At 41.8% G+C, this 26696-nt stretch overlaps 2 protein-coding genes across 5 annotated transcripts in view; one reads left to right on the forward strand and one right to left on the reverse strand.

Annotated features, from left to right (window-relative positions):
• Positions 1-544: 544 nt before the first annotated feature.
• Positions 545-18209, forward strand: SQLE (squalene epoxidase). The gene is made up of 12 exons (XM_080646910.1): positions 545-1177; positions 1436-2131; positions 5291-5543; positions 6577-6757; positions 7760-7856; positions 8796-8909; positions 8998-9169; positions 10934-11029; positions 12817-12959; positions 13361-13457; positions 15799-15886; positions 17704-18209. The coding sequence occupies exons 2-12, from the start codon at positions 1841-1843 to the stop codon at positions 17894-17896; spliced, it is 1725 nt and encodes a 574-aa protein (XP_080503036.1). The 5' UTR covers positions 545-1177; positions 1436-1840; the 3' UTR covers positions 17897-18209.
• A 944-nt stretch (positions 18210-19153) lies between these two features.
• Positions 19154-26696, reverse strand: part of WASHC5 (WASH complex subunit 5) — a 49226-nt gene continuing 41683 nt past the window's right edge. For 2 of the 4 annotated variants that reach the window (XM_080646207.1, XM_080646206.1), the window contains exons 25-29: positions 26113-26242; positions 24560-24656; positions 23673-23826; positions 20678-20765; positions 19154-19550 (exon numbers count right to left, since the gene is read on the reverse strand). In XM_080646207.1, the coding sequence (XP_080502333.1) occupies positions 19494-19550; positions 20678-20765; positions 23673-23826; positions 24560-24656; positions 26113-26242 (526 nt within the window). In that variant the 3' untranslated portion in view covers positions 19154-19493. The remainder of the gene's footprint in view (positions 19551-20677; positions 20766-23672; positions 23827-24559; positions 24657-26112; positions 26243-26696) is intronic. The other 2 variants (XR_013959288.1, XR_013959289.1) reach the window with 1 other exon arrangement.

The raw sequence follows: 26696 nt of genomic DNA on the forward strand, positions 1-26696 counted from the left end.
AAAGTTATTACTTCACTGAATTTGGACTCTCATCTCCCCTTTGCCTGGTACGGTAGTGAAATCTGTCATTGGTTTGTAATGTTGTCAGTTTAAAAGACAGTATCCTATATGCTATTGGCTTGTGAAATATTGCTATTATAATTCCCACAGTGAACCTGTGTTAAATATCTGGAAAAGACAATCTCAGTCTCTGAACATAATCTGCCCCAAACGCAACGCCCGCATGCCCTCCTCCTCCCCATGTCTTTGATGTTGACAGAATTGGGGCTAGGCACATCAGTGTATCTTTAGTCTGAGCACAGTGACAAGTCTTAGCTGACAATCTGTGGTGAAGGAAAGGAACACTTGGCAATCCTCTCCTTCAGGCAAATGCCTGCCTACTCACTCTTCCGTATTCAGCTCGAAAGTCACGTCCTCCAGCCCTTGTTACTGCCTACACACGTGGCACAGGACCAAAAGGTTATATCTGATCCGTCTCTAAAACCCGGGGGCCGGCGGGTTAGTAAGCGCTTAATAAATGCTCACGGAATGAATGGGAACATCCAGACTTTAGGCGGGAGAGCTCCAGGCAGGGATTTCCTCGGAACGACTCCACCTTTCCCCAGGATAGGACTTCATCGGCTGGGGCTGAGGGGAGTAAACTGACGTGGGACTCTGGGCCGAGCCCCAGCTCCTCCAGATCCAGCCGGGTCTTCCCCACCGCCCACGGAACAGCCAGCCGATACCCACGCCCCCACCCCACACCACGCAACATCGCCCTAGCGCCTCTCGGGGCGTCACCGCGAGGGCTGCGCCGCCCGCGATTGGCCAAACGCGGCATAGCGCCACCTCGGCCTACCGCGCGTGCGCGTCCTCATTGGTCGGCGGCGGAGGTGGGCGGGGCCTTCGCGGAGGGCGCGCTGGGCGGGGCGGGCTCGCTCTCTGGAGCCCCGCCCCCTGGTCCCTCGCGTGGGTCGGGATCTCCGACCGCCAGGCGCGCCCGCTCGGCGACAGGCGCAGGGCGCGCGGCGGTTACTTTGGTTACTGCGTTAGCGCCGCGCTGGGGATGTTGGAGAGGACGCCGTAGGGAGCCGCCGCCGTCTGGCGACCTGTATTCACTCGCGGGGACACGAGGTGGCGGACTGGAAGGTTAGGAAGCTGGTGGATCGGGAGCCGCTGCCGAGGAGAAAGTCTCCAGGTAGGGGCCGCGCCCCTTTTCCCGGGCGGCGCAGCCTGGAGTCCTAGTCCACCTGTGGGGGGAGGAGGCAGCCCTGCCCGGCAGGTTCCCCTCGGCCGTGGGCTGCGCGGGGCACCACCCCGTGGGGTCGCCCGGGGGAGGGCGGTGGGTCGAGGACCCCGACTCCGCGCTCGCCCCGCTATCGCCGGCGGAAGAGGCAAGGCCGCATTTTTCTCGGCGCCAATATATTTGTTTTTTTCCTCCATCTTTTTCTCGTAGGGCACCTGCTGCTGTTGAGAGAGCATTTTACAGCACGATGAGCCAACCTCAGAATTAAAACCATCATCCTCAGCAACCCTCAGGGAAACCCATCTCGCAAAAGAAAGAAAAATAAATGGATGGCCCCAAAGAGCAGAGTCTAAACCGGGAGCTGTTGGAGCAGGCGGTTTTGAAATCCTGCTAAGTCCCACCTTCCCCGTTCAGATACTTTTATACTCTCTCTAGGATTTTCTAAATTAGTGTGATTTGAATTGTGATCCTGTGAGGACGGTTACCTGGAGTTGGGCCGGTTCCCGGTGCTCCTTTTGGGAACACATTTTGGGGAGAATCTCGAATCATCAAAATCCTACAAGGACAGAAAAGGATCCCAACATCGACCGGTGCCACCAAAGGGGCCTTTGAACCATGTGGACTTTCCTCGGCCTTGCCACCTTCACGTATTTTTATAAGAAATGCGGGGACTTCGTCACTGTGGCCAACAAGGAGCTGCTGCTGAGCGTGCTGGTGTTCCTCTCGCTGGGCCTGGTGCTGTCCTACCGCTGCCGCTCCCGCAGCGGGGCCCTCCCGCGGCGCCAGCAGAAGGGGTCCCAGCTCGCCGTCTTCTCGGACATCCTGGCGGCCCTGCCTTTCATCGGCTTCTTCTGGGCCAAATCCCCGCCTGGGGCCGAAAATAAAGAGCAGCTCGGGTCCAGGAAGGTAGGTTGAATTCAAAGTGGTCAAATGAATGAGTGTCCTATTTTAAAATTAGGATTGGGGTCACTCAAACGTCCATTTTCTGTAAAGGGCAAAAGATAGCAGCTTAGATACTCAGGTATCTAATTCTCATGTACTTGTTTGTTTTTCTTTTGTTTGTTTTAGAAAGCTTTTGACTGTTCTTGGCACTCTTAGCAATGATTTGAAAACATTTATTTCATTTAGTATTGTTGAGCCAAGACTAAATGAAATTATTATGAATGTTGATTTGATTATGAATATAGATTTGATTATCAATTTGACATGGAAGGTTAGAATTTCATTTTGAAGACGGACAGAATCACTTTCTGTGATGGAAAAAAGAATATTTTATTTAAATCCTTGGGTGAGGATGGTATTTGTACCTGGAAGAAGGACACCTGCTGCAGTTAAGTCCTCCACTGTCCAGAAGTGACAGCTGGCTGGGCAGAATAAAAGTGCTCAGCATCCTGCAGCCACGGCAGAATGCCCTCCTCTTTTCACATCACTGGGCCTTGAGCAAATCCGTGCAGTGATGCCCTGATCAGGTGAGTAACGGAGCAATGTCCACAGGGCAGTCGTGTTTCCAAACCAAAGACTGGGCTTGAAATACACGCGAAGTTATGATCCTTGCGAAAGCAGCGGAGGAGGACAGTGGTGGAGATGGCGGTTGTTAAGCCAGAACACTTAGGCCTATTGGCCATTGGTGTTGGACTTCTTCCCACCAGCACTGGAGGATTTTTTTAAGCATGGGAGTAACAGTATTTGACTTACTTTTTAAAAAGAGCATTCCAATTGCTGTGTGAAGACTAGATTGTAGGGAGACAGGAATGGAAGCCAGGATTTCAGGTCAGAGACTATAGTGGTAGACCAGGTGAGGTGGACATAGGGTAAGTAAGAGGCCCGCAGAGTCAGGGTTCTGGATCTGCATTAGTTTTACATCCACAGTACAGGTCAGCAAGCCTACAGAAGACAGGGACTTGGTTTAGAAGTTTTGTTCTGCTACTTGTGGCTGTGAGACCTTTGGCTTAGTTTCTGTAAGACTGTTGTCTCTTCTTTTAGATGGGGACAACAGCAGCCTTACTGGTAGTTAGGGAATTAAATGATTCAATGCTTGGTCCCTAACTGTCTAATAGTAGTTATTAATGTTAATCTAAAGGTAGGATGCATCTGTTAGGAGCCTTTTGAGTAGTGGGATGGTGGGTGTAGGCTGGAGGAATGGGAGAGGGGGCGGGAAACTTTGATTCTCAGGTTGAAATCTTGGGTGTTGTTGTCTGAGATAACGTCCCTCAGGGTCCTTGAAGGAATGGAGTCATATCATGCTGTGTAGACAAATCTTGGGGTAGGAGCATTGGGTTAGCTGCAGTCTACATTGGTTCCATTCTGTGAATGCCCCAGGCTCTCTGCTTTTTATAAAGTACTAAGTTCCCTTTAGTGCTGCTTCTCCTGACCAGGTTCTGACTTCCTCCAGGGTTCTATTCCACCAGGATTGTGTGTGTGTGTGTGTGTGTGTGTGTGTAACAGGGAAAACCTCAAGAAAACGAATTAAAAATGGCATAAGATGACAAAAGGAGTTTATCTTGCTCTCATAACAATAATTTATATATAGTCAGTTATTGTGGTCAGTAAGAAATGCTGTACTGAGGGAAGAGTCCAGTTTTGGTTTCTCTTGGTAAAGGACAGAAAGTTAATTTCCCTAAGAGAAATGATAAAAAATGGAATGGACAAGGCCTCAGTCAATTATGGAAATATAGAAAAGTTAGGTGAATATTACTATCATAGAGAATTTAAAGTTCTAAAGAATTTTTGGGGTTATTTCCTTCCTTTCTGTCTGAGGTCTCTTTTACTAAAAACACTTCAAAGTGACAATTAGTCCTATTTTAATCCTTAAGGTCAGAGAACTCCAGGAAGATGGTTCCTTGCAATCTTTTACCTGAAATGAAATGTAGTCATATTTATGAGTCCATATGCCAAAAAAAAGAAAAAATTACTTATTACAACATTGAATTGTTCATCAAAAAAACCCATACAGCCGAAACCGGTTTGGCTCAGTGGATAGAGCGTCGGCCTGCGGACTGAAGGGTCCCGGGTTCAATTCCGGTCAAGGGCATGTACCTTGGTTGTGGGCACATCCCTGGTGGGAGGTGTGCAGGAGGCAGCTGATCGATGTTTCTCTCTCATCGATGTTTCTAGCTCTCTATCCCTCTCCCTTCCTCTCTGTAAAATATCAATAAAAAATATATTAAAAAAAAAAACCCATACAGTCACTATTATTCTCAGTGGGCATAAATCTCTCAAAACAGGACTTTTTCATCTTCATATGTTTAAAGTTCAAAGTTTTTACTGTCAGCTCAATTAGTGATAGTTTTAATGTTTGTCCTTATTAGTAAATTGGAGGACCAACTTGATTGACATTACTGACCAGGCTCTCCTAGAGAATCAGTTAAAATGAAGGGGTAAATTAACATGTTCTTATATATCAAAGACTAAAATTGTGAACGGGTCAAGTTTCAAGGGACAATGAGTTATTTTGTTCTCTTTGGAATTTTGTAGAGTTAAATAATTCTCAATTAGTAGATGAGTAGGCAAAATCTGACAATTTGTTACATAGAAGTGATTTTAGATTGAGGTAGATTTTTCAGATGACAGTATAGAAGGAGAAAATAAAGGTGAATAGTGGCAATATGTAAAAGGTGCTGAATAGTTTGCAACATGAAGTCAAACTAGAAGTTGTATGTGATTTGCATTTGGCAGATGCTCAGACTATGTTTGAAGAATTGAGTAATAAATAATAGAATTTTCCCTATAATAAGCCTTTGAAGTCCCTTATAAACATTTTTTTTTATATTTCGCCTGGTGTGAATTTCTAAATATATCTGTATCACAGCATTTTCTAAATACCATATTTGGAAAAGGAATATACACTTAATTTTATTGGGATATTATTATACATTTTTATTTCTTCAATATTTTAGTATTTTGGTTTTTATATGTGATCAGGGTTTAAAGACATAATGGTTCATTTGGTTTGGTAATGGCTAGGGGGTAGCTTTGCCCAGATGCAAAAGTCCACTGTGTCTGTATAGTAGCAATATGATGATTTAAGGATAGTAAAAGAAATAATTTACTTTTTTTTAAAAACAGTGCAAAAAAGGAACCAATATTTCAGAAACCACCTTAATAGGAGCAGCTGCCTCTACATCGATATCTTCTCAAAATGACCCGGAAGTTATCATTGTGGGATCTGGTGTCCTTGGCTCTGCTTTGGCAGCAGTGCTCTCTAGAGATGGAAGAAAGGTGACAGTAATTGAGAGAGATTTACAAGAGCCTGACAGGATAGTTGGAGAATTTCTGCAGCCAGGTGGTTATCGTGTCCTTAAAGACCTTGGTCTTGAAGGTAGGTTCATGTTGGTTTTGAGGAGTTCTGTGGTATAAGGAAACACTGTTCATTTTAGACTATCCTATCCCTGGTAAAAAGGTATTCTATTTTATTTTCATTAAAAAAAGATAGACTGACTACTCACTTTAAGTATAATTAAAAATGTATCAAAAAACTATTTTGATCTTGGCATAGATGTGTGATAAAAGTTTTTCTTTAATCAGAAATAAAATTATTTTAATGTACTTTATCTTAACATTGTATTTTAATGTATTTAAACATTATGTGATGATATTAATATACTTGATAAAGTCCACTTTTTCACGTAACATAATTACATTTTTATTACTGTTAACCATTCTTTTTCATTATAATTGTATGTCTATGCATAGCATTTTCTTAATTGATAGTTCATAATGTACCTTACCTTTCTAACTTAAATTAATATTTAGGCTCTTTATTAGAGATAACACTGTAGTGGACCTATTGTATATAACTGTAAAAATTATATTTTCGGGGTGAATGTCTTAGATGAATTTTCAAGACTAAGATTACTAGTATTATGTCAATAGATGATAACTTCATCATAATATTGCTTTATTATTTTCTAAAATGTTATTAGTTTATTCCATGACCATTAATATATAAATTTATCAATTTTCTCTAATCTTACCAGCAATTTTGATAGATTTGGTATTTTGTTTTAACTTATTTTTGTAAATCAGGTTTTGAACCTTTTTCTGATATGTTCAATGTTTCTATATTGTTTAATGTGAATCATCTGTATACTTTCTACCCATTGTTATTGGGTCTTAATATTTTTCATATGGATTTTAATGTGTAAGTTTTATATATAAATATTAATCTTTTGTGATACTATAAATTTGCTAAGGGTATCATCTTACAGAAGCATTAAAAATTCTGAAATAGTTACATGAATGTCTACCTTTTTGAAGACAGAGACTTCCCATGCCCCCACGTCCTCTTTGTGCCTAGCATAACTCTGGGCATATTAACAAAATTGATTTTTTTTAACGGAATTGTTTTGTAGACACAGTGGAAGATATTGATGCCCAGGTTATACATGGCTACATAATTCATGATGGGGAAAGCAAATCAGATGTTCAGATTCCTTACCCTCTGCTAGAAGACAATCAAGTGCAGAGTGGAAGAGCTTTCCATCATGGGAGATTCATCATGAGTCTCCGGAAGGCAGCTATGGCAGAGCCCAAGTAAGACTATGGCTTCAAATACATAATGTTAAAGAATTAACAATTTAAGTAAAAATACTATTTTATAAATTTTCATAAGTGTTCAGATGTGTGCTAGACCATAGGTCTTACGCTAAAATGAACCATAAGTTAGAAGAGTGTTAAATCTTTTCAGTGCCTTTATTAAGAATATCATATAGAGAATTCTTTTTGGAATGACATTGAACTATTGAGAATTTTCCTTTGACTAAATAAATTGTGGGATTGTTATGTGGTTGGAATTTAGAGGATACAGTTACTGTAAGAAGTCAGTGCATGGGTGCCCATTGGGAGTTAGGGTTTGTGACTATAATACTTCCTATTAAGTCGGGACAGAGGCCTTCAAGGGAAAGTCCCTGTTCCATTGTTACGAAGGACCTAGTGTGACAGGACTGGCTTCTTCTCTTATTTATTAACTTATATTTGCCTCTAGCCTTTAAACATTGAGGAACTTTTAAAATATGAGAACCTCATGTCATTGGCATAAGCTTAAGTGTTGAAGTAATTTTATCTTTAAGACTGAAAGGATTTAATATCTATGGAACTAGAATATGTTTATTGTAGAAAAGTACCCCAAAATATAAAGAAGATTTAAAAAATTATCCATGATCCTCTGACTAGAATTAACCACTCTGAATAATTTGCTGGATAAACTTCAATTCTGTTTTCTCATCTGTGTATGAATTGGTTGGGGATATGTTAAGTTTATTTGCATGTAAATAAATTGAGATAAAAATCTAATGTTACTTTTTAAAAATGTTACATTAGTAATTTAGAGTCAGTTTTTAAAAATTAGATATTAAAAACCACACATAATTCTAAAAATCATTAATGATGTTTTTGCCTTTTTTGTCACTCCATACCTTTTTCTGTGTACATGTGTGTGCACCTACATGCATGTCCAGTTTACATGGGTATAAGGAGTTTATGCTTCCTTACTTAAATTGCTCAAGTGAGCTACTATAGAATGTATTTATCTTTTAGTGCGAAGTTTATTGAGGGCGTTGTGCTCCAGTTATTAGAAGAAGATGATGCTGTGGTTGGAGTTCAGTACAGGGATAAAGAAACTGGAGACATCAAGGTGAGATATATCAGGTGTTAGCTTCTCCTAAGAGATTTTGCTCTTCCATTTTCTCCTCCTCCTTTAAAAAAGTGGGCTCAGCAAATTGTTACTCAACAAATGGACTGAGTTCTTTCTAAGCCCTGTGCAACGGGATGGATTTAAGATTGTAACACATTGTCTTTAGTGCACCTCAGAAAATAATTTTGCAAACAAATACCACTATATTAACAGTATTAAAATCTGAATGAGAAATATACACTAGTAGAGAAGCCGAGGGGGACTGGAAGGTGAAGGAAGGATTCAACATAAAAGAAATGACTAAGATAAAATAAACAGTTGTTTAAGTAAGAAAGGCAAAAGTAAGAGAATCTAAGGAAATAGCAGAAGAAAATAGTTTCCAGTATCTGCTCCTGTTGGCCTAGTAAAAGGCTAATCTGTGGATTCTTCTGGGCTGCTCTATAGGCTCACCCCCTCCCAGAAATTGTACTCTGAGGAGGGCGATTGCCAGGTAATATAAATCGTATATAGACCTATGTGTACAAAATTCTTCTAAGTCCTAGTCACTGATTGAAGTACTATATAAATTATGAAATTCTAGAATAAAAAAAAATGGGCTAGTCCTTGGAATTCATAATGAATGGGATTCAGTCTTCTATTGGCTATGCTTGCTTTGTGGTTTTCTTCATTGTTTATCAAAGTGCACCTTAATCCCAGGTGGTTTGGATGGTAGAGCTTTGGAGGAAGGTGATCCTCAGGGACTCCAGGAAGTGTCTCTAAAGATTGGGCATGCATTAACTTAAGCCCACATAACAGCTTCCTCAATAGTATTACCTTCAAATATCCTCTATAATGTTATCTGGTAACATATTTAAGTCCATTCATGCACATTTTAAAAGAATGGTCCTTTTACTGTGTATTTCTAACTGCTTAGCTGAATGTTCTTCATCTTTGTTGTAGGAACTCCATGCTCCATTGACTGTTGTTGCAGATGGACTATTTTCCAAGTTTAGGAAAAACCTGATCTCCAATAAAGTTTCCATTTCATCTCATTTTGTTGGCTTTCTTATGGAGGTACTTACTGTAGGGGTGTGATTGTAAAAAAATAAAAGCAACTTGAAATTTGAAAATTATTAAAATATTTCACGTTATTTTTTTCTAGAATGCACCACAATTTAAAGCAAATCATGCAGAGCTTCTTCTAGTTAATCCAAGCCCAGTTCTCATCTACCAGATTTCATCTAATGAAACTCGAGTACTTGTTGATGTTCGAGGAGAATTGCCAAGGAATTTAAGAGAATACATGGTTGAAAAAATTTACCCACAATTACCTGGTAAGAAATAGGATTTCACTTTCGTTGTAATCTAAGTGTGAAAGCAAATCTCACAAAAGGCTCTTCATCTCCAGTCCTCACTAAAGCTGTGTCTAAAACAGGCCCATTTAGTCACATAGGAGTCAATATTTCCAATTCTAGGCAATAAATATACAAAGTTATCATATTTATTGGTTTTCAGATTCCAGAATAAACATATAAACAAAACACTTTATTATAGCTGCAGAATACATTATACGTAATTTATCAGTTTTATCTATTTTTAGCCAAATGGAATATTTATGTGAATTATGAAATAGCAGCCCCATCTGCAAGAGACTTTACTGCAATAACTATACAAATGTATGATGACTATGAATGATGGAACCACCTGGAGTTGTCTGCAAAACCATCAACTGTGGCCTTGGATAAATTAACACAACTTGTAGAGAAAAAAAAGGCAGCATTCCTGGAGATGCACATTTATATGTATTACCTAATAGGGTGTTAAAATGTACATATTTAAGGTTATTGGATCAATAAAATATACTTGTTTATCACGAAAAACTATTAATATTAAGCAAATGAAAGCCAATATGTTTTTACTAAAATTTGTAAATTAGAGGAGAGGTGGGTATTAGTATATGTGAGCTAAGATTCTTTCATAGTGTGTATCCTTTCATAAATCCCTAATGGAGTTATGAAATTATTATTGAAGTCATAAAAATAGGTATCAAAAGAATAAAAATAGAAATGGTCTAAATCTGCATATACAAAGAAAGATGAGAGAATAGAATTGGACAGAAAACTAATTTTTTATTTCATACCATTCAATACTGTTCTTTTTTAGTATTCATTTTAGATTGTTTTTATAATCCTTTTAAATGATGCTGCATATTTATGAACAAATGTATGAAAGATACACCAATAATAGGTTTGTTTATGTCTGGGCTCTGGAGCTAAGTGATTTTAATTTTAGATTTTGTCTATTTTTAATTTTTCCAAATAGTCTTGTGTACTATATTATGTTTTATAAAATATAAATATTAAATTGCTATCATCAAAAACTGAAAAATGTAAAATAAATGAAACAGGCCAGAGATAAGATTGGCAGGTGAAAAATGCATCCAGCCAATCAGATACACTAGAGCTGAACTATTTATTTAAACTAGCACATAAGAAAATCTCCACATTAAAAAAGTTTCAATTTACTTTTCATATCAATAAGGCATAGTTTTCAGAATAATTATTAATATTGACAAAATTTTAATATTTTTAAAAGTAGTCTGGCTAGCAATCTTAAGGTCTGTGAATTCTTGAAATATCTTTATACTTAATTATTTAAACCCTTTTTCTAATATACATAGCCTTCTGCTGTTTGTGAAATGTTCGTATATTTCATCTGATATTACCAGAATATGGTGGTGACAATAAATTGTTAATTATGACAGCTATCAGTTAACATCTAGAGGAGCGGCAGGTGGTTTTCTCCCTATTTCATGTCATATGAATTTGCTTCACTGTTCATCTAGTTTTTTATTTATTTAGCTATATTTCTTTTTACATTAATTTTCTCTTAGATTCCTTAGTCATTCCTTAGCATGAATAACTAAGTGCTTAATAAACAATTTTATTAATAATTAGCTTTTTATTTACCACAAGGAATATATGTAACAACCATAACAGATATATAGTAGGTATTTCTTTATACTTGATAAGAAAATGTGGTAATTGGTAATTGATATGCTATAAACCGTTTATTTGGTGGGGTGGGATTTATTGCAGATCACTTGAAAGAACCATTCTTAGAAGCCACTCAGAATTCTCGTTTGAGGTCTATGCCAGCAAGCTTCCTTCCTCCTTCACCAGTAAACAAACGAGGTATTATTTTATTGGATTTATTTTATAAATGGTATTCCAAATATTCATATTCAGTAATCCAAGTGACATATACTATACATGGTTAGATTTATGCTGCTGGGAATAACATGTGGGACAGAGAATTGGTTACTATGAATTAACACATTACTAATACCAAAATTAGTTTATGATAGCTTTAGTTATTATTTAATAAAACAATTATCCATAATTCTGACAATGGACTGGGAATCTCAGAGTTGGGCAGCAGTCAGGAAGTACATCTAGAGGCAAATTATGGAGCTTCCTAATCCTAATATATAAAAACCCTGGGTCCACAACCAGGAGGCTCGACCAACCGGAATTCAGTCCTGCAGTCAGCGCTGGGTTGTCGTGGTGACCCAGTGCTGACTGCTATGGCTGCAGGCACAGTGACCCAGCACTGACTGCTGAGGGGGCTGCGAATCAGGCCCAGAGAGAGGCCTGAAGAGAGAAGCAGGGTCTGATCTGTTGATCAGCACTTGCCTCTCTAGCTCCCAGCCTGGTCAGCAGCCATGCCTCTATTTCTCTCCAGGCCTCCACAGGGGCTGCTGATCAGCCCCGCCTTTCTGATCAGGCCCTGTTAATAGGCCCAGAGATGCTGACTGGCATAGAAACCGACCAATCAGAACCAAATCTAGGTCAACTGTGAGGAGCCAATGGCTGCCTAGGAGATGAAACTTTTGACGCTGACTGGCATAGAAACCAACCAGTCAGAACCAAATTGGCTAGCAGGAGGGCAGTTGGGGGCGAGATCAGGCCGGCAGGGGAGGGCAGTTAGGGGTGATCAGGCAGGCAGAGGCAGTTAGGAGCGATCAGGCTGGCAAGGGAGGGCAGTTGGGGGTGACCAGGCCAGCAGGGGAAGGCAGTTGGGGGCAATTGGGCTGGCTGGGGAGCAGTTAGGTGTTAATCAGGCTGGCAGGGGAGCGGTTAGGGGGTGATCAGGCTGGCAGGCAGAAGTGGTTAGGGGCAATCAGGCAGGCAGGCAGGTGAGTGGTTAGGAGCCAGCAGTCCTGGATTGTGAGAGGGGGATGTCTGACTGCTGGCAGCTGGACATTCCCTGAGGGGACCCAGATTGGAGAGGATGCAGGCTGGGCTGAGGGACCCCCCTGCCCCCACAAGTGCATGAATTTCGTGCACTGGGCCTCTAGTTTTCAGATAAGATTCAATCAAGGTTTATTCTCCTAAATTAACTTCTGATGGTTTTGAGAATATCTACCCTGATGCCTTTCAGCTTGAACTATGATGTGGCTGGATATAATCTTCCTAGGCCTACCCTCTTTCCTTGGTATTGTACAGACATTTCTCTGTAGTGTGCTGGCAGTGAATATTGCTGTGAAATGTCCATGACCTCTTGGTTCCTCTCTCCCACCCCCCCCCTTGTTAGAAGACTTGTTTCTTATGCCTGGATAAATGTATACCTGTAGATTCTTTTGATTTTTTTTTTTTTTTTCATGAAAGAGGCCTCATAAATGTCTTGACATTGTTTGATTTAATATTAGATTTGCATGTGGATTTCATTAGGACAGAGCTCATAGTCTTTTTCTCACTGTATTTCCAGTATCTAGCACATATTAGATATGCAATAGCTATTGATTGAATCAACTCTTGAATTTTTGTCTCAACAAAATTTAGTCATGATTTGTACCCGTTATTTTCACATTATTATTTACTAACTCCCATCAATAACATTTATAAATTAACATACTTTTTTTTTTTGGTCTCAAGTGATGCTCCAAGATGATGTTATACTTTAAATTACCTCTTTATAGGTGTTCTTCTTTTGGGAGATGCATATAATATAAGGCATCCTCTTACTGGAGGAGGAATGAGTGTTGCTTTTAAAGATATAAAACTGTGGAGGAAATTGCTAAAGGGTATCCCTGATCTTTATGATGATGCAGCTATTTTCCAGGTAAGAGATTAAATTATTCTGACAAAAAATGTCTCAAAATAGATTTCTTTGTGGGGCCTAAGAAGAATGGGGCCTTGATGGGGAGATCTGGTGCTTAATGGTTCTTAGGCAATCCTGTATAGGCTTATAGAACCTGGCTGGCAACCTGTGAATCTTAGAGAATTTCTCAGTTTTTATATTTGAAGATTAGGTAACACTTGATTGCACATGCCACTTTGCTCATACTGATTGTAAATTTAGCTTCAGAGATATTCCTTGCTTCATAACTCATTGCTCTGAAGACTTTTTGGTAACTGGCAGGGCATAATTACTTCTATGTGGACCTCAGGATAATTACCTATTTGTGGGGATTATAAACATTCCTTCCTTACCATATAATAAGTGATCGTTTTCTTTTTTAGGCCAAAAAATCATTCTATTGGTCAAGAAAAATGTCTCATTCCTTTGTTGTGAATGTCCTTGCTCAGTCTCTTTATGAATTATTTTCTGCAACAGATGGTAAGTGCAGATTTTAAAAAATAAATATTATTGAATTATACATTTTTAGTAGAGGAACAGAATTGAATTATAAAAAAATTTAGCAATTAGGCCAGACACAGAAATGTTTCCTGAGTTTGCTGACTCTCAGGTTGGTAATCATTTTTAACTCCTTCCTTGAGCATCATCATGTATCTGTTAGACATGGCTGCCATAGTCCCCCTAGACAACTCTAAAAGCAATACACTAATAATGTATTGTTATTTTTAATTCCCTTGGTCCAAACCAGATGCATAAGATTGTGATGGAGTCTTTTTTTTTTTTTTTAATATATTTTTATTGATTTCAGAGAGGAAGAAAGAGGGAGAGAGAGATAGAAACATCCACGGTGAGAGAGAATCATGAATCGGCCGCCTCCTGCAAGTTCCCCACTGGGGATTGAGCCCACAACCCGGGCATGTGCCCTTCACCAGAATTGAACCTGGGACCTTTCAGTTCGCAGGCTGACGCTCTATCCACTGAGCCAAACCGGCTAGGGCTGTGATGGAGTCTTGGTCATGAATTAAAAGGCAATATAGATGTTCATTTTTCTTCCCAAACACTAGTTTCCATTTTTCCCCCAAATAAAATTTTATGAAATGAATGTGAGCTCCAGGTAACATTGTTTTTGTCATCAAATGCACAAGTAGCCTGGTCAGTGTGGCTCAGTGATTGAGTGTCAGCCTATAAACCAGGAGATCGTGGTTCTATTCATGGTTGGGGCACATGCCCTGGTTGTAGGTTCGATCCCCAGTAGGGGGTGGTTAGGAGTCAGCCAGTTAGTGATTCTCATCATTGAAGTTTCTCTTTCTCTCTCTCCCTCTCCTTTCCTCTCTGAAATTAATTTAAAAAATATTTTTAAATGCACAAGTAGCAGAATGCATCCACCTTTTGCTTATTTGAAATCTTCCCCTGCTTTTGTTTCCGTATTCCTATAGAGAGGTGGTGGTCAATCTATATAGTAAGGAAAACATGACTTAGCAGAAACAGTGTTAGAAATGGAGGGAAGGCAAGAGTGCCGTCTCCCAACCATAGCAGTGTAAAAATCAGTTAGCAAAACTAGACCTTCAGGTTTTCAAGAGTAAATATAACTTAAATCCCATTCCTTCAGATCCCAACACTGTTTCTATAACCTGGCCAAGGCCTTTAGTGATCTGTGGTTTGGTGATCAGATTACAAAGGATAAGACACTACAAATGCTTTCTGTTGCCTCTATAACCATTATTCTTGCTAAAAGAAAAAAACAAAACCCATTGATGGTGATTTGCCAAACAAATCTCGCTAACTGGTAAGGAAGTTAAATGTCTGGTTGGGCAAGTAAAAATTTTTGTTTTGTTTTTCAAAGCTCCTTAGAGCTTTTCTAAGCTGTTGCGTTTCTTACATTATGAATTTGAATCTGTCAATCTGTGATAAAGTTATGAAAGTTTGGAAAGAAAAGAGCTTTATTAAAGTACAAGTTTGTTTTTTGTTAATCCTCACCCAAGGATATTATTCCATTGATTTTTTTTAGGGAGAGTTGAAGAGAGAGGGAAAGATAGAGAGAAACATCAACGTGAGAGAAGCACATCGATTGGTTGCCTCCTGCACAAACCCTGACCAGGGCCTGGGCTGGGGAGGAGCCTGCATCTTGACTGGATATGTGCCCTTGACTGGAATCGAACCCGGGACCCTTTTGGTCTGCAGGCTGACACTCTATCAACTGCCCAACTGGCTAGGGCTTATTGGAGTACAAGTTTACCTATTGCATCCTGTTTTATTGGTTAAGAAAAAAATCTTAGGCAGACCTGAAAAGAACATTAATTCTAAACTATCAAAATAGGTTATGGATTGGTTATACTATGTTGTGAGGATTTAATGAGTTACTTTGAAAGTGTAAAAAGCTATACAGATACAAGGCATTATTTTTTATTATTCACAGCTATTTTTTTTAACTTGATAATTTACTGCTCAAAGGTATGGGTTGGGCATCTCAGAAAAGGTATTTGGTTTCCAGAATTGTGATTTTATAACAAAAAGTTTACAGAATATTTTGCATCATTGAATGAATTTATAACATAATTAAGGAAATAGTTTAAACAACTCTCACTTCTGGGACCTACATTTTTGGTATAGTTATTTATTAACAGAAAAGTTTATAAGAATATCACTATCCATAATGTTGATTGTGGAATGTAAAAGAAACCTTAGATTGTTGAAATTTCAGGATCAGATTTTAAAAATAGAGGTTTGATATTTGTTACATTTTTATTCTGATATGTCATTAGCACCCTAACATAAATGTATAAATAATTTCTTTAAGAGTAATTTTTAAATTTTATTTTAGATTCCCTACATCAGCTAAGAAAAGCCTGTTTTTTATATTTCAAACTTGGTGGAGAGTGTGTTGCTGGTCCTGTTGGGCTTCTTTCTGTGTAAGTTGTTTTGACCCAAAAGAAACATAGTCCAGATTTCCTTAGGATTGTTAAGAATTACTGCAAAATTTTCTTTCTTATATATTTTGTCATTTTATTATCCATTTGTATACAAATCAGGATTCCTAGAGAAATGAGAAAAGACAACATTTATGCCTCTGCTTTACTTTGGGGAAACAGCATTGATTAGAAGTTGTCGGTAGATGAGGCTAAAAACCTTTGATTAAAATAGAAGCTTGTTTTTTGCCTGTGGGCTAATCCACATCTGATCTATGGGAGCCATGGATGACTGAAAAATTTGTATTTAAAAATTAATTCCATTCAAGTGCAGGGACTCAAGAAACTCAGTGATAATTTTGACAGTGTAGATGTTGTCTTTTCTCAGTCATCTATAATCTGAATGTCAGACTCCCATCGGCCAGACTCAAGATTACCGAAAGAAAACTCAAAACATGACTCATGTAAACTAGACTAAGAGCAGTTACTGAATTCTCTGACAGGGTTATATTCCAAGTAGTTTCTTATAAAAATACTAGAGGTCCGAAATTCGTGCACGGCCGGGGGGCGGGGTGTCCCTCAGCCCAGCCTGCACCCTCTCCAATCTGGGACCCCTCGAGGGATGTCCGACTGCCCGTTTAGGCCCCATCCCACTGGGATTGGGCCTAAATGGGCAGTCGGACATCCCTCTCACAATCCAGGACTGCTGGCTCCCAACTGCTCGCCTTCCTGATTGCCCCTAACCACTTCTGCCTGCCAGCCTGATTGATGTCTAACTGCTCCCCTGCCAGCCTGTTTGCCCCCAACTTCCCTCCTCTGCCGGCCTGGTCACCCCTAACTGCCCTCCCCTGCAGGCTTGATCGCCCCCAACTGCCCTCCCTTGCAGGCCTGGTCCCCCCCAACTGCTCTCCACTGCAGGCCTGGGTCCCCCCCAACTGCCCTTCCCTGCAGGCCCAGTCACCCCCAACTTCCCTCCTCTGCCGGCCTGGTCACCCCTACCTGCCCTCCCCTGCAGGCTTGATCACCCCCAACTGCCCTCCCTTGCAGGCCTGGTCCCTCCCAACTGCCCTCCCCTGCTGGCCATCTTGTGTCCACATGGGGGCAGCCATCTTGTGTGTTGGAGTGATGGTCAATCTGCATATTACTCTTTTATTAGATAGGATAGAGGCCTGGTGCATGGGTGGGGGCCAGCTGATTTGCCCTGAAGGGTGTCCCGGATCAGGGTGGGGTTCCTTTGGGGATGGGGCAGCCTGGGCGAGGGGCCTGTGGTGGTTTGCAGACCGGCCACGCCCCCCAGCGACCCAAGTGGAGGCCCTGGTATCTGGGGTTTATTTATCTTCTACAATTGAAATTTTGTAGCCTGGAGCGGAGCCAAGCCTTCTGCTGGCTCCATGGTGGTAACCATTTCTGTTGGAATTTATTTATCTTCTATAATTGAAACTTTGTAGCCTTAAGCGGAGGTCTGGGCTGGCCAAGGTTGTGCGGAAAGCTTGGCTTCCTTCATCATTGGGAAACCCAAGCCTCCCTCCTGCTCTTTCCGTGGCTGCAGCCATCTTGGTTGGGTTAATTTGCATACTCATGCCTTATTGGCTGGTGGGTATAGCAGAGTGATGGCTAATTTGCACATTACTCTTTTGTTAGATAGGAGGATGTTTTAAAAGTTCATCCCCGCCATCAAACTTAGCAGGCAGACCCAAGATTATAAAGTCCTCAAATGTAGAATGTTTAGCTTTATAGATCATACACATAATTGAAACTTTTCTAGTAAATTTGATTTCTGTTCTTACCAATATTTATATTTTGTTTTTCTTCTATTACAGGCTCTCTCCTAATCCTCTAAGTTTAATTGGACACTTCTTTGCTGTTGCCATCTATGCCACATATTTTTGCTTTAAATCAGAACCTTGGATTACAAAACCCCGAGCCATTTTCAGTAGTGGTGCTGTACTTTACAAAGCATGTTCTGTGATATTTCCTCTGATTTACTCAGAAATGAAGTACTTGGTTCTTTAAACTTGAGAGGGACCATTTGTGAATGAATATTTGGAACTCTCCTAAGTGACTTTGAAGAGGATTTATGCAGCATAGTACTATACCACTTCTTGGAAATTCTTGGACCAAGACTGGAATTTGTTTTTGAAGTTATTTGTATATAAACATGTAAATATATACTTTAATTTGCAATTTAAAATGAAGGGTCAAATAAGATAGTTCAAAAGAAATGATTGTTACTATAAATTAGTGCTAATACTGAGAACAGTTTTTCTTTTGAATTCAGTATTTGGAATGAGTTATCGTGGGACATACAAATAAAATGAAGAATGAACCCTTGGGTCATTTTTGTTTCTTGTTGTGGACTTCTTTACGTAGCTTCAGTATGATAGAAAAGAAGATCACAGTGGGATGCAAAATGCAGAGGGAAACCTGTTCTAATGCTGATGCTGATACTGGGGGAAGTTGCCTTAAATCTCTGGACCTGATTTTCCTCATCTATTCAGGGAGGCAGTGTGATAAGGTTCTTTTCTGAGTTCTTGGAAAATAATCACAATTATACATTCATACAGGAAGGCAATCAAGGGCTTTGTAAGGTCCACTGTAGAGCATTAATAAGCCAGGCTAGGATTGTTTGAAGAAATAGTGAATGAACAAAAAACACTTGTAATGCCTGGTATAATGCCTTAAAATCAATTATATTTTTCCAAGTTTATGGTGTATTTGAAAAGATTATAGACTTTTGTGAGTTAATCCCAATATCACTAAAGTAAATGCTCCCCCTGAAATCGGAGCAGTACAATATAATCTGGACTATTAAGTAATGACTTTAGTAGGGCCAAAATCACATGCAAGGTTTTAATAATAAGATTTTATCTTTTTTAAAGTTCTCTCAGATGGAAAACTTTTTCTCTGGCCAATTTAACGAGTGGACTCATTTGCATCCATCACTTTGCCTTGATTTAGCAGTGTCTGGCTTACTCGGTCCCTTGGTTCCCAAAGTTCTGTTTTCTGTTTAAAAACTCCCTTTCTTATAAGAGATGCTGGAACCCCTGAGGGTGTCAGTTTAGAAGAGGACTGTGAGCCCCGGTCACTAAGAAACTTCCTTGGTCTCTAGTCCACAGATTGTGGTCACTGCATTTGCTGCTAGTTTGACTATCACCAGGAGCCGCCAGCCTGTCCTGGGTGTGTCCATGGGACCTACCAGATTCATCTGACCTTCCAGACAAGGTGTTTGCACAGTGAAGACATAATTTTCGAATAAACGGGAGCACTCGGTACTGGCAATACTATTTTACTGAAAATCTGCAGTTGCACAAACAGTTTTTACGAACATAAAACTAAATGAATTTATACGTACATTCAGCATTTGTAAGAGGCAGTACAAAAGTGTGTTCTGCTTCTACATGATATAAATTGCATATAATACCATGATTTAAACAATAGTCTATTATCTATTCCATGAGATAACATCTTACTCAGAATGTGATATTTCCCACGATAAAGGGAAAACATGCAGTTTATTTGGGCAGTTGAGTTTCATCCTCTTAATTCATTTTAGTGATGGTGGGAAGATTTAGGGATAATCCTTTCATCAAAGAAGTAGAAGAAGAAAAAGTTACAGGACCGTTCTGAACTCATCAAAAATGAAATTAGGCACGTGTGCTTCAGCAACCTAAAATAATAAAACGAGTTAAATTATTCATAGTGTTATTCCGAACACATGCGATTTCCCATATGAAAACTAAAGAAATGAGGATATCCTTCAGAGCAGGGGGAACCCCAGGGAGTACTGGCCTCAAGGGGTGGGTCACACCTTGAGACTACACTTTTGTTCCTGGTGTTCTCCATCCTGGTGTCTATTTTCTTGGCACTGCTGACATCTCAGGATACTGCCCAGCTCCCCCTGCCTGCAAACCTGCAAACCTGAACTCTTTTTTTTTAAAAATATATTTTATTGATTTTTTACAGAGAGGAAGGGAGAGGGATAGGGAGTTAGAAACATCGATGGGAGAGAAACATCGATCAGCTGCCTCCTGCACACTCCCCACTGGGGATGTGCCCGCAACCAAGGTACATGCCCTTGACTGGAATCAAACCTGGGACCCTTGAGTCTGCAGGCCGATGCTCTATCCACTGAGCCAAACCAGTTAGGGCCAAACCTGAACTCTTAAAGGCACTTTGATCTGCAGGGAAGTACTAAGAGGTAATATCTCCAGGAAGATAAGGAAGTCTGGCAAGTGACCAAGCCAGAGGGGGATGAGAAGAAAGCTCCCATAAGCCCCCATTCCTTAGCTGTTCTTAGGGAAAACCCTGAGGGGAAAATGGGATGGGGTGTAGAGCTAGGCACTCTCCAAGGGCTGGAAATTGGTATTTTTTAAGGCAGTGCTTAATTTTTTTTTATTATAAAGGTATTACCTGCTAATTAGAGGAAATGTAACAAATTCAAGAGTATAAGAAACAATCTGACCTCAATCCCTTAAACTAAACATAATTATTTTGTATTGCATTCTTCTAGATTACACACACACACACTTAGGAAAACAATTCTTAAAAGGTAAAAAGAGGTGTGTCATTTTTGGAACAGTGGTCATATGTAACTTCAGCTGTGGCGTGAACTTAACCCAGTTACGTGGAGAGAACACACCACACCTGGTTATTTCTCTACCCTGGCACTGAAGGAATTCTCTCCTGGACTGCACTTCTCACCTCCTGACCTGGGGAAGCTGCTGCCAGGGGTAGGGTAGACATTCAATACCACCTTTTTACAAAAAGGGCATAATGCTGTTCTTTATCACTTACCCTCCTGGGTAATTTTGTGTACCGAACATAATCCTCCAGGAACAGAAGGGCACCCACAACATCTGCAGGCATTTCAGGGACCTTCTGGCTGTAATGGAACACTCTGGATCGATTAACTGCGTTGGCACATGGGAGACCCCCCAGTCAGGATACTGAAATACGAACTCAACGACAGATTACTAAACGCAGTCAAAGAAGAAACACCTACAAGAACACCTTGATTCATACCAAGTCATTATCCTGCTCGCCTGTCTTAGAGTAGAGGATAAACTCTGTGGTTCACATGGACCCGGCCGTCTGTCTGGACTCACCCCTCGGTATCCCTCAACTTCGTGGTTCAAAGACTGGCAGGTCCCTGAACAGGCCACATTTCCACATGCCCTCCAGCCTCTGCAGCTACCTTCGCTCTGCATGCTTATTTGAAAGTAAACTTCTAGACATCTTTCCAGTCCCAGCGTGGGTACTTCCTCCTCGGCGCAGTCCGCCTTGCTCCTGTGGGCGGATGGCCTTTTCCTGTGCTCTGTGTGTCTGGTATCTCCCCCAAGCCTCTCACATTTTCAGTTGTTCATGTGCTGGTTTCCCCGAGGGCCTGGGTCACGTCTCACCGTTCTGTCTCCAGTACCTGGGACTGTGCCTGGACCAGTACTGTATATTTGAAGGTGGCAAGTAAATATGGCATCTTGTCATTTTTCCACATGGATCCTACTCATGTACTTATTCACACAGTTATAGTGCCAGCCACTCTCTGGAGCAGCCTTGGGCAAACTACGGCCCGCGGGCCGGATCCGGCTGTTCTATCCGGTTCTCTTGCTCTCCCCTCCGCTCCTTTACTTTGAATTTATATTAGTTCACACAAACACTCCATCCATGCTTTTGTTCCGGCCCTCCGGTCCAGTTTAAGAACCCATTGTGGCCCTCGAGTCAAAAAGTTTGCCCACCCCTGCTCTAGAGCGAGAATGCAGTAAAATGCATGATGGTCTTCTGGTGCAGCTTACATTACTTTTATCAAGATGAGTCTTTAGGTATGAGAACTATTTCCAATTTCTGTACAGATTGGCATTTTCTAAATAAAGAACGCTATGGAAATGGATTACCGATGTATTTCTCTAACGCTTTTTCGCTTTGAAAAGAACGTTTAAGATGATTGCAACTGGAAAAGTTCCCACTGCTCTCAAGCTTTCAGGTGTGGCCAGGGCTACATTTATATCTGCCCTGCTTGGAACCAGGGAAGGAAGGCGTCTCCATACATCTCGAGTCCCTACGTCACTTCCCTTAGCCGAATCAGAAATCCTGAGCTGCAGCTTGACCCCTGTAACCTGGTGACCTCTCTGAGGTTGCCAGGAACATGCCAGACTAGGGCCACACTTATTCCTTTGTAGTCATTAGCGAAGAGGAAACAGAGGAGATGGACCCGCCAACCCCTGACAGACGGCGCACTATGACTGGGGGAGGGCGGGTGTGGAGGTGATTGGAAACCACTGCCCTGGTGCCACCTGAACGAGTCCTTGGCCTCCTCTCCTCTCCCCACGGCCCTGAGATGCATCAGATTTTGGGGGCCTGCTACTTTCCTTTGCAATTGCCTTTATTTTGTGATTGTGACAATTTCATTATTGAGATTTCCCCATCCTTCCAAGTGCTCTTCTATTTTTCAATTGTTAAAAAATAAATTTGCTCTTAGAAAAAGGATGGCCACATATCCTAGAAAAATATCAAGTGTTGTTCTAACCATGAAATAAGACCGGGAGGACTGGCCTGGTTGAGGCCCATGGAGAAAAGTTGGCAGGATTTAAGACGAATATAAATCAGCCACTGGCATACAGTGGGCGTCAAGGACCCAGTACTGGGATTCTAGGTGCACTGAGCAGGACCTGGCATGAAGGGGTGTGATAACCCGTCCACCCTAAGGGGAGGGCTGTATTTGGAATCTGGGAAAACACATTTTAAGATGGCCAAACTAGTAACAAACTAGAACCCCCGGGGGGGTCGGGGGGTGTCACCAGTACGTCAGAACAGGTGGAGGGGCTTGCCCAAAGAAAGAGAAGACCTAAGGCAGCGGTGACAGTAACAACTTGTGGTGATGCCGCAAAGGAAGGAGACTGCATTTATTCTAATTCCAAAGGGCAGGAGAAGGCCCAGAGAAGGACGTTTTCTGAGATGGGATGGCATTTTCCGCTTATTGTGTGCAATCAGGAACCTTTTAATGATGAGAACGACTCTACCAGTGTTCCGTGTTGCCTTGAGAGGTAATGAGTGCCTCATCGAACGGCGTGTCCCAGTGGAGGCGGGAAGACTACCTGCCAGGACACCTGAGAGCTGACTCATGCCTGTGGCAGGAGGCAAATAAAATGGCCTCTGAAATGGCGGCCGATCAGCAGAGGGCTGGGAAGACCATCCTCGTTGTCTTTAAGTCACGCCGACACAAGTGGCCAGGTGGTAATCTTCCAGGTTTTGAACGTGTGACGTGACAGAATTTCAGTTAGCCGGGATGAGCCGTTAGGATACCAGAGAAGGAGGCTCAGGACCCAGCATCTCATGCAAATAGCTTTTTGGGGAGGGGGAAGAATGAAAGGTTTACAAGCTTTGTATTCAATAGGAACTGGGGTGTGATTTCTGTCTCATTACACACCGGGGCTCGAGCTGTGTCCAGCGCCTGACAGACGTGCTCCCTGCCTCCCACCGAGGGTGTGGAGCTGTCCCTGGCTGTGGCCCAGCCAGAGCACGCAGGTGCCTGAGGTCTGAGCGAGGCATCCACGCACTAATCATGGTCGTGACTCATTCATGCAACGTCCCTGTGAGTGTACTTGGGGCACCCTGGGCAGGGCAACTGAGGAGGGGCCCACCTTGATTTCCTTGAAACAAGGAGATGTGCCCTGACTTGCTTTACTGAGCAGGCTGAGCAGCCCAGCCCCACCTGCCCGGCGGGGCACTAAGAGGAACCTGGTGTGCCGGGGAACGCCCCTCCCGCACGGGTCCCATGCACTCCGGGCCTACGCACCTGGTACACTGCTCCACTGTGGAGCGGATGAACTGGCCGATCAGCGCCAGGAACTGCTCCGTGTACCGCGAATGAAACTGCTTCAGCAGGGTGAGCAGTCCCAGGACCAGCGGTGGCCAGTCCACGGGGTCGGCAGGTTTTCGGCAGACCATTCCTGCAAGGAACCACAGACCACCAGTTACACCACCAGGCCGAGGGCTGGTCTCTGGCGACGTCCATTCAGTAGGGACGCTCCTGAACGTCAGCATGTCTGGGCCACATTTTGGAAGGAATAATAACCCTGGACTACATTTTGAATTAGACCCGGGATTGGTGGAGGCTGCTCGTGTTCTGAAGGATTCAACACGATACAACAATTACTCAGTTTTATAATTACCATCACTCTGTCTTTTGGATTATATAATTACAGCATGCGATTGTAGAAAAATTTAAAGATATAAAAAATATAAATGAGCCTGGCTGGTGTGGCTTAGTGGTTGAGTATCGACCTATGAACCAGGAAGTCACAGTTCAACTCCCAGTCAGGGCACATGCCTGGGTTGTAGGCTCGATCCCCAGTAGGGGACATGCAGGAGGCAGAGCCATAATCAGCTGCCTAGACTTTACAGAAAGGAGAGAAGACAAGGCCCCACACATTTTACAAGTTGAATAATTAATCACTGGAAATAAAGGTGGACTATGGTAGGCTGATATGAAATCCACTGTCCCCATTTCATGGAGGGGCATTAAGTTTCAGAGGCCCAAAGAGATGGATTTTATACTAGTAAACATACATTTAATTAAGAAAATATCTCATATGTGACATAGCATTCTATACAAAGAGCTGTTTTGTTAGTTATTGATCTATTGATATTGTTACTTATTGCAAATAATATATCATCTCATACCTAGGTTTTTGTTGTACTGAAGTTTTGGCAATTGAGCGATCAGAAATAGAAAGTTGACAATGGGGAAATAGGGTAGGCGCTTGGTTGTTATGTATATCTGGAAAGAGAAAGGTACAAAAAATGGATGTTTTTCCACACTGCACAATACTGCAGAACACATTTACAAATGGAAGGGTTCCTTTTTATTTCAATTTACTTTTCAGACCACCTAAAACTAGGATGTTCCATTAATTTGCTGCCTTCAGAGTTTATTTAACATCACTGGATCCCCGCAAGCATAAATACCTAAATAACAATTAGCCCTCTGGGAAAGGAACAATTTTGCTGAGAGATTAACAGCTACTCCCCCCTCCTCACAATCCTCTGAATGCCATTAACAAAGGGAGGGAGGAAAAGAGTGATGAGCAAGAGTGGGCTGGGGAGGAAAGCAAGTACAACAGTCAAGGCAAAGCTGGAGGGAAGAAGGGAGGAGCGAGGGCGGGTGGGGAGGCAGAAGGAAGGAAAGCTCCACATGGCCACACGTGGCAGGACACATGCAGAAAGCAAGCAGATGTCTCCTGTCATTGGCTGTGCCCTGGGCAGTGTCACAGAGCAGTCTCCCTCCCAGTTCACCTGGCAGGAGGTACTTCGCCATCTCCCTCCTCCCCAGCAGCCTGGCTAGGGAGCAGGACTCTGCTTAGACTGCCTGGCTCCACCCTAGCTAGAGAGGAGCCCGGGGACGCGATCCACCTCTGAGCCTCAGGTTCCTCACCCAACAATGGCATGTTTCATAGAACTGCTGTGAGACCGAGATCAACCAGGCCAAGATCCATGGGACGGGGAACATGATCCACCTCTGAGCCTCGGGCTCCTCACCAAACAATGGCACATTTCAGTGCTTGGATCGTTGTAAGTACTCAAAAATGGTGAGCTGCTATTTAGGTTCATAATATTTTAACCAAAAAACCCAGGGGATCATACAGATTTCAAAATTTCACACATTACAGATTTTACAAAGGTAATATAGGGCTAGATAAAACCCTATAATCAAAGTCATCGGAACATGAACATTCACAGGAACAGGTGTCACCACCAAAGGAGATCTGATACCAACTTGTGAAAAAACGTCCAGTTCTCAGAGGACCGCGGAGGTCAGAATGCAGGAAAGTTTGGAGTCCCAGATTACAATTGTGATTACTATCAGACACAAAGGGAAACATCGTTGGCAGGAAGGTTCAATGCCACCATTTGGTTGCAATTCAAGTATCAAACTCTGGCCAAACCTAAAAGGAATCTCTTACAGACAGAGCCCATTTTGCTTTTTAAGGAGCTCTGACAAACACTGTATCATTTGAGTCCCTCAGCCAGAGTCAGGCAGGGAAGGTATGAGCACACCCTCCTGTTACCTGTGGGAAAAAGGAGCTCAGAGGGGCAGGGACTTGAGTGGAGGGAGGTGCTGAGATCTGAATCCAGGTTCTCCCAGGATTTTAGCCCAGTGATCTGCTACCCAGGTCAAAGCGCCTCTGTGGACCCCGCTGTCTCCCACCACACCTTTTTATATTTTAATCATCAACCTTATTCAGTGGGTTGTGAATGCCAGCGGCCTCCAGGTAGGCTGTGATTTCATACAAGAGTGTGTTATCTTCTTTGGGGTAAGGCAGGGAGGGGTCCTGGTAGTGGGCTTCGATGTCTGCTAGGAGAGCCCTGCGTGGAAGGAACACAAAGCGGTGATACATGTTAGAGACTCACGGAATTTACAACCATTAGTACAGACTAGGATGCGATCTCTCAGGGCCTCAGCGTCCTCATCTGGAAAATGAGGGCTTGATCCTGCTCATTCTCCAGTGCCAGGCCTGCGACTGGGTATACGTGAAAAATTTAACCTCAAATTGCTTTATCTTCTGGAATTAACCCAGATCAAATGCTTTCACCACTCAAGTTTTATGAACTGACTGAACTGTTTGACCAAGAAGCATGAATTACTGATCTTAACACATTGCGGATGGATCACGAGAATTCTCGTGTTTTCTGTTCTAAGGCTTGTGGCCAATCATATTTTAAAAAGATATTAGCTTGTATGAACATGTAATAAATAACTTAAAAATGCAATGGATATTTAATTTTAAAGCGTGCCTTTAACATTTATGTAAAACGTTTT

This window comes from Plecotus auritus, assembly GCF_963455305.1.
Source record: "Plecotus auritus genome assembly, chromosome: 11".
NCBI classification, from domain to species: domain Eukaryota; kingdom Metazoa; phylum Chordata; class Mammalia; order Chiroptera; family Vespertilionidae; genus Plecotus; species Plecotus auritus.